Raw genomic sequence first — 14,513 nt, forward strand, 5'->3', positions numbered from 1 at the left:
ATAGGGAGGAAGCAGGCTCCAAGACCCCCCAGTGTCAGAAACTGGGGGCAAGTGGGGGGCTCTGTCTCCCAAAGGGCAAGTTTGTTAAAAATATGTGTCCTGGGGCTCCTGGCTGAGTAGCTCTGGCAGAGCTTGCCACTCCTGTTCTCGGGGTTGTGAGTTTGAGCCCCACATTGGGTGTAGAGATTACGTAAAAATAAAATCTTAAAAAGAAAATACGTGTCTTGGCCCCACCCCAAACCTACTGAGTCAGAATCTGGGGCATTTGTATTTTCAACAAGCTCTCCACCCAAGGGGCCCTGAGGCCCCAGTCGGACTGGGCGACTGCCGGGCTGGTCTCTCCTTTTCAGCTGGTTCCTGGCTTCCTAATTCCCAGTGGAGTGCTAATAGCATAACAGGACTTGAACACCCCAATGGGCTAAGTCACCAAGGAGCAGGTGCTCAGTTATCCCCATTCTACAGATAAGGGCATTGAGAGAAGTTCATCAATTGGCTTGTCGCAGGTTGCAAAGCTAATACGTAGTGGGACTCAGACTAAATCCTAAATAATAATGATAATTTTAAAATAATAACAATAGTAATAGCAGCTCCCCTTTGTTGAGCACGTACAGCGTGCCTGGCACTGTTCTATGCCATTTACCTGTGCTCGCTCACCTAAACGTCACAGCAACTCAGAAAGGTGTGTACTCTTACGTGACCATTTGGCAGGTGAGGAAACAGAGGCTGGGCGAGCTCTGGCCTGAAGCCACTCGCTGCCTGACGAGGCAGCAGTGTTACCCCCAAACCACAAGGACCCCCCTCCGGGCACTATGGCCTGGGGGCTGGCCGATGCCCTCCTCTTCACGTCGCACGGCACCCCTCGCCCCCACTGGCCTGGGGATGCCCTGAGCTGAGCGCAGGGCCAGACATGCCCCGGCGTCCCCCCAACCCCGGGGCCCAGCAGGTGGCGCCCAAGGGGCTTCCCGGCGACAGCGCTCGCCCAAGAAGGGACCCGCTGCTGCCCAGGCTGCCCCTGCCCCAGCTCGGCGCAGTCCCCGGCGCGGGGTCCCCCGGCGGTTCGTGGTGGCCGGACGGGTCCTCGTACCCAGAGCTGGGGCTGGGAGTCAGGAGCCCCTCGCCGCGTCTGCCCTCCCTGCCCGCCCTGGCCCAGCGGGCGGCGCAGAACCGGACAAGGCTGAGGTCGTTCCTGCTGCCGCCCCTGCTCCTGGCCGGTGCGCCCTCGGAGCTCGCGCCCCGGCGCCGGGGGCCTGGAGAGCGCGAGGATTCCTGCAGGGGCGCGGCCAGGGAGGGGCCGGACTCCCTGCGCGCGCTCCTCGGAGAGCTCCTCCCCAGCAGGTGCCGGGAGTTCCTGCACCAGCTGGGGGCAGAGGGCGCAGAGCCGCGGCCGGCGAGTGAGGCCCCGTCCCGGACCCCAGGGGGCGCGGCAAGAGCGGGCGGAGTCATTCCCGGGGCGGACCGAGCTGCTGGTAGTGGCAGGGTCCTGGTAACTACCCCTTGAGGGCGGGTCTACCACTGCCCCTATTATTCAGTTGAGGAAACTGAGGCCCAAGGCCCTATAACTAGGAAGAGCCTAGTACGCACTGTCCCCAAGCGAAGGCTCATAGCTGTTTCCACCTCTTCCTGGCTCCCAGCACCCTCAGCATCACGACCAAAAAGGAGTGTGTCAGAGCACTGCCACCATTCTCCCCGGTGTCCCCACTGTTCCTTCCTTCCAGACCTGAGGTAAGTGTCAGTGACCCGCTGATGGGGACAAGGTTGCCAACAGTGCTCTGGGGATGGGGGACCCTGAGCACTCATGCCAGGTGTGGCTTGTTTGTCTTCAGGGGCCAGTCATCGTACTTCCAGAATAGTCTTAAGAAGATTTTGCTCCATCAGATACCTACCCTGGGGACCCTGAGGAGAGATCACTCACAATTCACCCTCAAGAAGGCCAACCAGTGAGTTACAGGAGGTTGGCCGTAGGGGGATGGGGAGAAAAAGCGTTTCTTCTTTTCTTTCCTCTTGTGTTTCACCCATGAATTTATCCATCTCTCCACCTATACATTCATCTATGTGTCTATCTGTGAATCAGGTCTTCTGACAAACCATTCATAGTCCATCCATGAATCCACCCATCCATCCATCCATCCATCCATCCAACCATCCATCCATCCATCCATCCATCCAACCATCCATCCATCTATCCATCCATCCATCCATCCATCTATCCATCCATCCATCCATCCATCCATCCATCCATCCATCCATCCACTTATCTGTCAATACATAGATCTATCCCAGAGCAGGTCTCCTCCCAACCTAGCCAAGGATTATCCATCAGCATCTATGAATCCATCCACCCATTCATCAGGTCTTCTACCAACATATTCATAACCCATCCATGAATCCATTCAGATATTCCTGCTCCCATTCACCTATCCATCCTTGCATACATCTTCTCTCTGAACCAGGTCTTCTATAACCCATCCGTGAAGCTCTCCACCCAGCCAGCCAGCCAGCCAGTCATCCTTCTAACCACAAACTCTGACGATGGTATCCATCCATCCATGAAACCAATGATCAGTCATCTACAAATCCTTTCACTTGTAAATCCAGGCTACCGTCCATCTATAATCTTGTCACGAAGCCATCTACAAGTCCACGTACCCATAGACAGAGGCATTCACCCGCCGTCCACACATCTACCATCCTCCTAACATCCAGTCCTTCCATTCAGACCGTTTCATTAACTCGTTCATGAGTCCATCTATCCATCCATTCATCCATCCACCCACCCAACCTTCCATCCTTTTACCCATCCCACCATTCATTCATCCATTTCTTCCTCTAACTTTGATTATTAGGTTTTGCTATATGTCAGATATTGGGAGAAATAAGATAAGGGGTGGCGGTAGGAGAAGAGCCTGGCCATTAGAGCTTACCTGGACCTCGATGCCGTTAGAGTGAAAGGGAAAAAGAATGCAGAAAAAAACTCCTCCAGCATAAACAGGCTTAAACCGAGGTGAAAAGCGAAGAGCATTGCCCATGAGTTTAAAGACCAAGGAGAGTAAATACACGACAGGCACACCATTCCTTCCCCTTCTGGACCCACGGCTGACAGTACTATTTGATCCTGGCATTTTCCCCCCACGGGGCCTCGACCCCTTCCTGACACAGTGCTCCGGGCAGACACCACCAATGGCTCAGAGCAGGTGCCAGAAATGAGCCACATTTGCCAAGCTGGGAACTTTTAATCAATCAAATAAACACACTACGTCTTACGAGATATAATAAAGAAAAGTATGGATTTCATTATCTCAAATATGACAAACAGCAGGGTGGCCACAGTCTCGGCGTTTCGCATTTAAGAGCTAATACGTGAGCGCCTCATGGTGTGCGAGAGTCCCTGGGAGGCCCCGCAGGGAACACCAGGGTGCATTGGAATAGGCTCCAGCAGCCTCCGACAGGAGAAGCGGAGATCTCAGTCCCCTGGGCAGAGCCTGGGTGCACCTGTGTCTGACCCCGAGGCCAGCACACACCAGGCGTTGATAAGCTGAGGACTGTAGGATCACTAGGTCCCGATGGCTGTAGCCGTCTGGGCATCTCCTGGCTGCCTGGCTCTTCAGTGGGCTGCTGAAAGCATCCCTTCCGTGTCCACACAGACATAAAGATGCAGTCAGATGAATGGATGCAGATGCATCAATAGGTGCGTCCTTAAGGTTGAACGGGGCGTTTCTGAATAACAGAGCCATGGATGGATCAAGCAGGCCCTCCCGCAGCCTTGCCCTTGAGGCTGAAATTAATAAATGTAACAACAACAGAATGCCCTTTCCTGAGCGCGGGCCCCATGCCAGGCCTCCCAGACGTTATCTGATACTTACCAAACTCTTCTCAGGGTGCTATTCTCATGCCTACGCTGTATAATACATAATTGAAAGGGGAAAACGGCTAAATGGAGGACTTGAGTGTGGTCTGCCTGGGAAGAGGCATAGCTGAGACTGGTGATTATAAGAACAGCTGGAAGTTGCAGGTGTCTGCTCTGGGCACCCCACACCCTGGGGGGAGTGCTTTGGCATCCGTTTCATCTCGCCACCCCGTGTGGTGGGCACAAGGCTGATCCCCATTTTACAGATAAAGAAACTGAGGCTTAAAAGAGTTAGGGTTGAAGATCCAAATCTTAGCTCAAAAAAAAAAAACAAAAAAACAAAAAAACAAAAACCTTGGCTCTACCCTTGACCAGCTGTGTGACCTTCGGCCAGTTGCAAAACCTCTCTGTGCCGCAGTTTGCTCATCTGTAAAATGGGAGTCATGATCCCGTTTCCCGGGTTGTGTGGGTGTGACGGCCTGATGCCTGAAGCCCTCCCAGAGAAGGCCAGCTACTGCGGGTGTCAGGATACACAGCGAGCCCTGGTGGAGTGGATGTGTGCTGTCGGGGCAGAATGTGCGGCTGGGGCTCAGGCCCTGACCCTGCCCTGCCCCTCTCGTCTCTCTCAGCAGGCCCCACGGTGCACAGGCCCCCAAGCTCAAGGCTGTGCTCACCCACAGCTCCTCCGGGGAAAGCTCAGGGCAGCGTAGGCGGGGCTGCCCCTTCCGAGTGCGATTCGCCGATGAGACCCTGCGGGACACAGCGCTCCGCTACTGGGAGCGCAGCTGTGCGGGTAAGCAGCCAGGGCAGGGAGAGCCCCAGGACTCCAGAAAGTTCCGGCCTGGAGCCCAGAGAGCAGAGACTGTGGCCCTGGGTCCTGGGAGTAAGGGCCGGCCTGCAGAGGCCAGGAATCCACTGGCCCTGCCGAGAAGGGGCCCGAACTGGCCTCTCCAGAGAGTGTCGGGGGGGCCTCAAAGACCAAGTAGAGGGTCGGAGGTCCTGCAGAGGCATGCCAATGTGGGTGGCACCAGGGAGCAGTCACAGTGGAGGAAACAATGGCTGCCCAGGCCTGGCCACCACCGAAGGCCTTCTTGCTGCCACGGGTTCCCACGCCCCGTATCTGCCCTCCTTGGAACAGGCACCCACAGCCTCCCAACCCCACCTCTGGCCCCCTCCATGGCCTACAGTGGCTGAAGAAGGTGGCAAGGCGCCTAAAGCATCTTCTTCCCATACCCATGAAGGCCTGCCTGGCTGAGGAGATGCCCAGAAAAGTCCAGAAGATCAAACCTTCTCTCTGGGGAAGGCTGGCACTGCCTGGTCCAGCACAGAAGCTAGGAACCACAGGCCCGGGTTCTGGGATGGAAGTGTGCTCTCGGCTCCTTGGGCATGGATGTGGTGGTGTCCGGTTGGGCACAGTTTCCAGTGTTTTCTGAAGTGGGTGTCAAGAAGCAGGTGGGACGAATGCGTGTCCTTGCTCTGGTATAACCTTTACCAATCCCCCCGCCCCTTTCTCCATCAGCCCGGCCTCTTCACTTCCCGGGAACTAGCAGCCCTAGGGCCTCCAAGAGCTTGCATCTCTTTATTGACCAACTACTGTATGCAGTTTCAGGCAACGTGGCTGCTCCAAAGCCTAGCTGTGGGTAAAGCCCTAAAATCCAGGATCTTGGCTGATTCAGGAGGGACCCTACCCAGACCCCTTAGGGTCACAGGAAGTTGGGAATAGAAGCTGCAGTTTTTTCCAGCTTCTTGTTGTTGGAGGGGGAAGCCAAAGCCCTAGGAGCAGGTGACACAGCAGCCGAGGAGAGAGGCCAAGGTGCCCCCCGGGAGAAACAGTTTCATGGGAATGGCAGCTGGCTGGCTGGCTCAGGAGAAGCTTCCTAGTCGGCCATGGCCGCGGGAGCTGTGGTCACGTCCCAGGGCACCAGAGTGGGGCGCTCGGCTGACGGCTTCCCAGTCCTTTCCATCTGAGGCAGCTACTGGGGAATTTGGGGTCCCTGTCCAGCCAGAATGGCAGCTATCGGGCAGGAAAGATTCCCCGCCCGTCCATCCCTGCAGAAGTCTCAGCATTGTCTCTGGATTTCCACGGTGGTGTGACTGGCCTTCCCACTATGGGAAAGAAGGCCCGTTGGGGGCTGCAGCAGGAGTGGGTATATGGGGGGGCATAGTTTGGGTAATAAAGGCAGAAACAGTCACGCAAGATAGTTTTAAAACCTGAGCCTTCTCTGGAGGCAGCTGTAAGGCACTGGGGAGCCTTGGGTTGCCATGGAGACAGGGTTCTGCCCGGCCTTGCCTGCCAGAGAGGGAGGAGGGAAGAGTGGGGGTGCCGGTGCCCCCCCAGGTAGAGATCTCACTGGAGCCCTCTCTCCTCCAGTCCGGCAGGGTACCATCGAGAATGGGATAGCTCCCCCGTCAACGACATCAGAACGGGTGTTCGGGAGTGTCGGGAGATGGCTGCAGAGTTTGCCCAAAGGCCTGTGCCCCAGGGCCGAGGAGGAGGCCATGGCCAACAGCTCATTCGGCTGGGACTGCCCCGGCCTGTGAGGCTTCGGGGAAGGGGACAGGACTCATAGGCATTGCCAGGCACCCCTCCTCATGCTGTGGACGACCCTGTCAGCAGCGGGCAGGCTGAGGGTCGGGGCCTTGAGGGCCCTGCCAGCCCTGGGTGGACGCGGGATTCAGGGTGCGTGCAGCTCACAGGCTCCTGTCCCCCTCAGGCCCACCCAGGAGCCACCGGGTCACCTCTCTGAGGATGCCTCCATGAAAAGCAGCTTGCCCTGCATCCCCAGGGCCGCCACACAGAGGCCGGGAGGTGACCTCCAAACCTTGCTGGACACCGACAACATCCCGGGGCAGGTGGGCAAATCGCCCTGCTCCTGGGGCCAGAAGCTGGTGAGCACCTGCTGGCAGCCGGCCACCCGGAGAACCTCTGCCCAGTGGGGCAGCTGGGGTGCCGGGCGAAGCCTCCTTGCACTAAGCCTGGGCTCTCGCTCTGAGCTGGGTTCAGAATCCCAGCCCCACACTTGCAAGCGCTGGGGTCTTTTTGCATTGGCATTCCCTCCTCTGTACAATGGGGCTGATCCCTGTGCCTGGCCCCTTGGGCTGGGGTATAGAATCCCCCTGGGCCCAGGGAGCCTCATCTCCTGCCCAGAGGCCCCCGCAGTGTCCAGCTGGTCCTGCTTGTCTCTCTAGGAACCCTTCCTTCCCGGCTTGGTGCTGCACGCAGTCCTGAAGCGAGGCTGCCCTAAGGGCCACCAGCCCCTCCTGCCTTCCATGACACCACAGGGGGCTCCCAGGTGAATGGCTCCTGGAGCCTAAGCCCATGGGAGGACATGGGCAAGGGGGTGAGGAGAGGCCTTTCTCGCCCCACAAATAAACATGCATTCTAGATGGCTGGGACCTGCTACCACGTCTCACCCCACAAGCCTCTCTAGGTGCCAGGCTGCTCGTCTCCAGGGGTCCTGGACCAAGGAGAGGGAGAGGACAAAGTCATGGCTGGGATGAGATAGGGAGGGGGCAAGTTCCTCAGGGGCCAGGGCTTGTTCCAGGCAAACCCCTCTTCTGGAAGGGGGGAGGTCCTGCCACACACTTCAAACCTGGACCAAACCTCTGTCAACCTAGATCAACCCACACAACACCCCTGAGCCCGGGCCCCAGCTTCCATCTTTGACTGGAACCAAAGGCTACTTGCTGACCTCCGCCATGGGATGAAGGTGTCCAGACTCCAACGGGGTGGACAAACGTTTGTCTTCTGCATTCCCGGGGTCCCTGGAGGGCAAGCATCTGGGGTGGGTGGGGACCAGATGTTTCTCTCCTAGTGGTGGAGGTAGGAGAGGGCAGTGTTCAAAATCACATCAGGAGGTGACAAACGACCAGGTGGCGTTGATGTGACCGCTGCACTGACCCAGCATTGCCAGCCCCGTTGGCCCTGCCACACCTGGGTTTCAATCTCCTGGGCAGAGTTTAAGCCCCTTCCCCTCTGTCCAAGCAGCGCCATGGCCTCAACCCCTCGCCAAATCGAGGATCCAGGTCTTTATCGCCACCTCCTGGCCAGTGAGGAAACAGCCACGGAATCCACACCCAGGCACCCTGCAGAATAGGAAAGGATGGGATGGGGGGTCCTGGGCGGGGGGGCGGGGAACAGGCTGTGGGGATCTTAGGGCCCGGAGGGTAGTGGATGGGGAGGATTTGCTTTGCAAGGGTACCCTGCCTCCTGAGGAAAGGCCACAGATCTAGGCAGTTTGGAGAAACCCTATGGGGGGACGGAATGGGGGCAATGCTACAATTCCCCTTCCCTGGGGACTGGAGAGGGTTTCGAACCCTGGGATGCCTCCCCTCCATCCCCTTTCCTGCGCTCTCACGACACCCCCCCAGCCCGCCCTGGTATTTCCATTTCCTGCAGAGCCTGAGGGTCTCAGAGGAGGCCTGATTCTACTGCGCCCCCACCCCGGTGACCTTGCGCCGCCCGCCTCGCCCTCTCTGGGCCTCAGTTTCTCCCCAGGGGCCGCGGCGGACCCTTGCCTCGCCGCCCGCTGCAGCGCCGCGCCGCGCCCACGCGGGGGCAGTGTTGGCCTGGCTTTGGCGCCGCCCGGCGCGGCCGAAACTTCTCAGCCTCCAGCTCCGGGGTCGGAAACTTTTCCCCTCGCGCAGCGCTCGCGTCTCCCGCCCGCGCCCTCCTCCCGCCGCGGGTCCGCGCCGCCGCCTTCCACCTGCCCCGGGTTCGCGGCGGGCCTGGGGAGACGCCCCGCTCCCCACCCCCCAACTTCTCCTTGCTGCTTTCTGTTGCCATTAAGCCGAAAACTGCTAAGCTGGCAGCAGCTCTGCCAGCGACGAGCCTGGAAATCCAGGCCCGCGTGGAGCGCGCGGGGGCGGGGGCGGGGGGCGGCTGCGACCATCCCCCGCGGCGTCTGGGGCGGGGAGGGGGCGCCCCGCTGCGACCTGCACCCCGGGCCCGCCTCTGCCCGCCTCCTGCGGCCTGCCGTGTGTTCCTGGCCTCTTCCCCGCGCGAGGCTCTGCTCCTCCTCTCCGGCCAGCCTGCTCTCCTCCCTTCTCTCCCCTCTCGCTCTTTCCCTGCTCAACAACATGGATTCTGTGTCAAGAGGACCTTGAGCGTGGGCCCTGAGCCTCCCATCCTGCCACTCACAGCACAGACATGCAGGGACACCCGCCCACAGGCCCACTGGACGCAGGACACACAGGCCACCCCCCCCCCCGCACATACACACCAAACACACACACACAAACATCAGACACCACACAGGGACGCCTCACACCCACAAAGACCCACAGCTAGAAGCGCCCTCACGCAGACCCTCCCAGCGACCCCAGCCCCCACATTCCCGGTTGTCTTCCCTACGGGAGTGTACTTGAATGTGGGGTGAGCAACAAGGAAGGTAGGGAGGAAGGGAGGGAGTGCTGCAGGGGGATGGACTCCTTTCCAGCGGTCCCCAGGTTCTCAGTCTCACTCCTCCCTGACAGCACCCAGGGTCCTCTCCCCAGGGGTCCCAATAGGGCCCTTTTGACTGGTACATGTCCACTCAGGCCTGGCAGGTGGCCAGCCCCTCCTGGGCTCCAGGCACAGCATGTGGAGAAAGCCAGGAAAGTGGCTGTGGTGGCTTCTGTTCCCCCATAACATCGGACACCCCCCCACCAATGCCCCCCATGGGGGGGGGCATGGCAGGTGTACTCCCCCATCATCCCGGCTCCTCCCATTCCTGTCTGCCCTCTCACCCTGAGCGATCATATCCCCGGGTCCCACGCCATCTCTGCACCACTGACCCTGCCCTGGGCCCTGTGTAGACCTGTGCCAGACCAGGTGGGGGCAGTGGGGGCTGGGTCTAGCTGATGGGTAGCAGAGAGGGAGGGATGGATGACCCCCTACCCAGGGCAAAAGGAGTGATTGAGAGGCAGGAAAATCACTGCCCCTTTCCCCTGAGTGCTCCGGCCCTCCCTCCCCCACTGTGAGAGCATCTCCTGAGCCAGGCTTGCTGATAAGGACTCCAAGGCCCAGAGAAGTTAGGGGGCTTTGCTCAGGCCGGCACAGACTGGGAGCTGGAGCTGGGACTAGGTCCGCACGTGTCCTACCCCAGCGCCCAGCCTCCAGCTCTTCTCTCATAAGCTACTCCTAGTATAACCATTCGTTGTCTGGGGAAACAAGGCCCAGAGAGATTAAGCTTTCTCAAGGTCACACAGGAGACAGACCTCAACAGGAGCCCATGTCTCCTGCTGAAAGCTCCACAGTGTGGGCTCCCTCTCCCCTGGAGCAAAATGGGGTGATCTGGAGGACCCTTCCCTCCGGGGTCCATACTCCAGCACAAGGGGCACCAGGGCAAACCAGGGCAAGGTCAGGGAGAGGGAGAGAGGTATTTGGAGCAGACGGAATTTGGGGAGGATGTGGAGCCTAACTGCAAGAGCCAAGGGCCCAGGGAGGCTGAGTCTCAAGGTTTCCCAGGGGGATGGAGCGGAAAGGCAGTGCTGGCTCCGGGCAAGGGCCGGCCAGAGAGGGGCTTCCAAGTCCCGCTAGCCATGGGGAGCCACTGAAGATGGGAACCAGAATGAAGCCAGCCCCACGGGGAGCTCCGGGGACAGGAGCTGCCCCGTGGACTCATCTACTTTCATTGTGCAGTTTGTTGAGCGCCCACTGTATGCCACCCACATGCTGGGCCCTGGGCACACAGCTGGCACCCGAAGGACCAACTCTGCTCTCAGGAGGCCACAGTCTGGTGGGGGACATGGACTCAAGGGGGCAATTCCAGGACAGAGTGTCAAGTGCTACGGGTGGGAGGCCCGGGGCTCTGGGAAGCACAGAGTGGGGGACCTGGGCTGCTGCCCAGGGCATGGGGTGGGCACCTGGGCTCTCCAGGGCCCGGAGGTGGGGGCATGGTGAGACTTGGACAGAGGAGCAGGAAGCCAGGGGAGGGGAGGTGACCACCACAGTCTGTAGCCGGGCTGGTGCCACGATTCTAAACACGGGCTGGGCAGGGGGATGGGGGGCAAGGGGCTCGGGAGGGCTGTTGACTAGAAAGACGGAAAGGCTGGTGTCCCCCAGCCAAGAAGGGCTGCCCACTGCTCCTTCCAGTGCCTCTGCCTTTGTCTGCCATTATCTAAATCCCGCCGCCTGTGTCCTCCCCCTCCCCAACATTTCTGCCTCTTTGGGTCCCTTTGTCATCCTCTTCTGAATATGTCCTAAGTGACAGATGGTCTGCACCTTCCAGGGGCTCCTGTCGAAGGCCATCAAAGCCCTCCACAGAGACAGTGCATGCTGCCACCTCCGGGCAGCCCCGTGTAAGCCTCAGCATTTCCTATAAACAGCCTCGGGAAATCGGGGTGACGCTGGTGGTGGTCACTGTGCCACTGGAACCGGTTTTGGGTGCTGGGCAGAGTCCAACCCAGAAGCAGGGATTGGACCCACCAGGTTGGGCTCTGGAACCTTCCTGAATGGTGGCACTGAGACCCCAAGAGCAGCGGCCAGGAGCAGCTTGCCTGCCATCTCCCATCATGGGGCCTTGGGGACCACTAATGACTCACCCACCAGGGTTTCCCTGGTTTACTGTCTGCACCTGGCAGCTCTGGGGACTGCGGTGACACCCCCCAGCTCCCAGGGAGCCCCCCCACTGGGCTCTAGACAGACTTCCTGCTCTCTTGGCTGCAGCGCCCAGCAAACCCCCAACAGAATCTTTCTACGGGAAACTGCTGGCCCAGGCGCTTCCCAGGCACCTTGTGGACCCAGACTGTGCTCTCCAGGGGAAGATGCCTCCCCCGGCCGGCTCACGGGTGACTTCTAACAGCCACAGCCATTCTGCAATATTAACTAGGGCGAGCAGGAATCCACAGGAGCTGAGAGTGCAGCCAGGAATCACAGAGGAATAATGACAGACATTACTGAGCTGCTACCACGTGCAGATGGGGTCTAAAGACTGCCAGTTTTAAAGCTTACTTATCCAGCAAGGAGGGCACAACTCTGTGACAAAGGAGGCACTGCCCCTAGCCCAGTATTCCAGATCAAGAAACCAGGGCACAGAGAGGGTAGGTCACTTTCCCAGGGTCACACAGCTAAGCTCCAGGGAAGAAACCAGTGGTAAGTGCTGTGATGGGGGAAGGCACAGGCAGGTGTGCTGGGAGCCCAGGGCAGCTGCCTCCTCTTAGCCTGAGCTTTCCTCCTCCTGGAAGCTGGCTCAGATTTCCTCCAGCCCAGTGGGCAGGGCTGTAGCCCTTTGTCCACAGGTGGCTGTGGCTGGCAAACTCTGCCACCCCTCAGTTCCCCTGCTCCTTCCTTCCTTCCTTCCTTCCTTCCTTCCTTCCTTCCTTCCTTCCTTCCTCCCTCCCTCCCTCCCTCCCTTCACGGAACACATTGGTCGAACATCTACTGCATACCAGGCTCTGTCCTGGGATCTGTGAACAAGAGAGACAGTGTTCCTATCTCCGGGAGCCCACGTCTTGGAGAGGGAGCTACAGATGGGGCTGGCTTCCCAGAGGTGTGACCCCTGCAGGAGAAGCGTCCTGCACCCCGTTTAATGGTCTTCTGGTGTCATCTTGAAATTGTCAATCAATTTTAAACAAGGGGTCTTGCGTTTTCATTTGGCCCTGGGCCCTAGTGAATTGTGTGGCTGGCCCTGGACACACACATTAAACTGTGCAAATGTTGCACGGGGGCCACCCAGACTGCCCAGCAAGAGGGGGTAGAGCCACCTGCAGGTGCACCGGCCTGAAGGCAGGACCCCCCGCCCCCCCGCCCACGTGGGTTGGAGGGCTTGTGGGGAGTCCCAGCTGGCCGGGCAGAGAGACTAAGAGGCCAGAGTGAGGCTGGACAGAGGAGCAGATCCCAAGAGACGACACCAAGGAGTGGGCTTTGTCCTGACCCCGAATCTCTGTCGCAGGTCCCTGGATCCCTCCGGGCAGTGCCCTGGGAGCTGGGTCAGCATCAGGCAGGAGGTCTGGACCAGCAAAGCTCCAGAAAGACTTAAAAAAAAAATACCCCTGGGGGCACCTGGGTGGCTCAGTCGGTTAAGCGTCTGCCTTCTGCTCGGGTCATGGTCCTCAGGTCCTGCGATGGAGTCCCAAGTGGCTGCCTGCTCAGCGGGTGGGGCCTGCTTCTCCTTCTCCCTCTGCCCCTCCACCCACCCCACCCCCCACTCCTGCTCTCTCTCTCTCTCTCTCAAACAAATAAATAAAATCTTAAAAAAAAAAAAAATACCCCTGTATCTCTGTACTGGCTAGATAAGGCAAGCGTGGGGCACAGCATGGACGGACACAAGCCCCAAACCTCTCCCAGCCACGCCCACCGGGCCATGGACCCTCCCACTAGGTAACCCCATTTCCTGGGCAACTTCCAGAGATATTCTGTGCACATACAAGGAAGTATAGACATGCCTGTATTTTTAAAGATTTATTTATTTATTTATTTATTTGAGAGAGAAAGAGAGAGAGCGCAAGTGGGGGTGGGGAGGGGCAGAGGGAAAGAGAGTCCCAAGCTGACTTTGCACTGAGGACAGAGCCCAGGGCCAGGCTCAATCTCACAACCCCGAGATCACAACCCGACCAAAACCAAGAGTCAGACGCCCAACTGACTGCACCACCCCAGTGCCCCAACATGCCTCTATTTTTATTTTGTAAGGTCAATTTTACCTACATTCTGTACTCTACACACTCTTTTGCACTTGGGGTTCTCACTTCACAATCTGAGATGTCATAGAAAGCTCTTTCAAGGTCACTTAATTTAATAGATGGAGAAGTTGGGACTGAGCGTCGCACAGGCAGTGTGGGTGTTCTGGTTACCCATGCACAGTGCCTGGCCTTGGCCATTCACCCAGGCCTCCCCCACAGCCCCTCTCCTGTCCTCATTGCCAGGACTGCTGCGAAGGGGGTACTGTGTGATTCCCATTTCTACAAGGCTCCGAGAGGTGCAGCCACCATCCTGGGGTCACACAGCCCGACCCAGATGGGAATCCTCAAAGTCCACTGCCTCCTGGGACCGGGCTTGTGCTTCCCAGGGCGGCACTGCCCCCTGCAGTATACTCACGACCTCCCCGATGCCAGATGGGGAAGCCCCTCACTTCAGCAGGTAAGAATTGGGCAAAGGACATTTCTTGCCTGACAGCAGGGCGGGGCTGGACGGGGTGGCCTGCTGGGGGTCAAGGCAAGTGGGGATGCCTGGCCCCCCGAGGCCCCAACCCTAAGGCCTGTGCCTGCCGTCAGGGAGGGCTGGCATCAGCTGGCTTAATGTGCCTGGGGCTGTGATTCAGCATTTGGGTTCCAAGAGTTATTTTTATTGTGTTTTGTTTATTCAAAGCTTGCCTTTGAAGTCGGTTTTCCAGCCTCCCCATCCTGGAGAAAGGAGCTGGTTTGAATACAACTGTGCAGTGTTGTCTCAGCCTGAAAAATAATTCCCCTTGACTTAGGAGCTCATCGTCCCTGCGCACACATGGCCCCCCCATGCGTGGGTGCCCGTGGGGGTCTGCAGAACAGCCTACCACCCACCTGCAAGCAGGCAACAGGCAGCCCCTCAAAAGTTGGATGAAGAGAGACCCTCCAGGCACAGGGGAGGCTGTTAATGCTGGCTCAAGGGTGCTTAACTTTTGAGGAGGGGTCATGAGACTTTGTGATGAAAGCTAAGGACCTTCTCAGTTCAGAAAAACGTACCTACACACAAAGCTTTGCAGTCAATTCCAGAAGC

General features: G+C 58.6%; 1 protein-coding gene across 1 annotated transcript in view; it reads left to right on the forward strand.

The window, feature by feature from the left end:
• Positions 1–907: 907 nt before the first annotated feature.
• The window catches only part of C18H9orf50 (chromosome 18 C9orf50 homolog), a 28,447-nt gene continuing 14,841 nt past the window's right edge, over positions 908–14,513 (forward strand). The window contains exons 1-8 of the mRNA XM_087869672.1: positions 908–1,391; positions 1,632–1,722; positions 1,824–1,937; positions 4,525–4,637; positions 6,216–6,381; positions 6,559–6,733; positions 7,034–7,137; positions 8,343–8,850. Of these exons, the coding sequence (XP_087725798.1) occupies positions 908–1,391; positions 1,632–1,722; positions 1,824–1,937; positions 4,525–4,637; positions 6,216–6,381; positions 6,559–6,733; positions 7,034–7,137; positions 8,343–8,850 (1,755 nt within the window). The remainder of the gene's footprint in view (positions 1,392–1,631; positions 1,723–1,823; positions 1,938–4,524; positions 4,638–6,215; positions 6,382–6,558; positions 6,734–7,033; positions 7,138–8,342; positions 8,851–14,513) is intronic.

The sequence above is a fragment of the Ursus americanus genome, chromosome 18, assembly GCF_024610735.1.
Source record: "Ursus americanus isolate L20-20 chromosome 18, mUrsAme1.1.p, whole genome shotgun sequence".
In the NCBI taxonomy this organism is placed as follows: Eukaryota; Metazoa; Chordata; class Mammalia; order Carnivora; family Ursidae; genus Ursus; species Ursus americanus.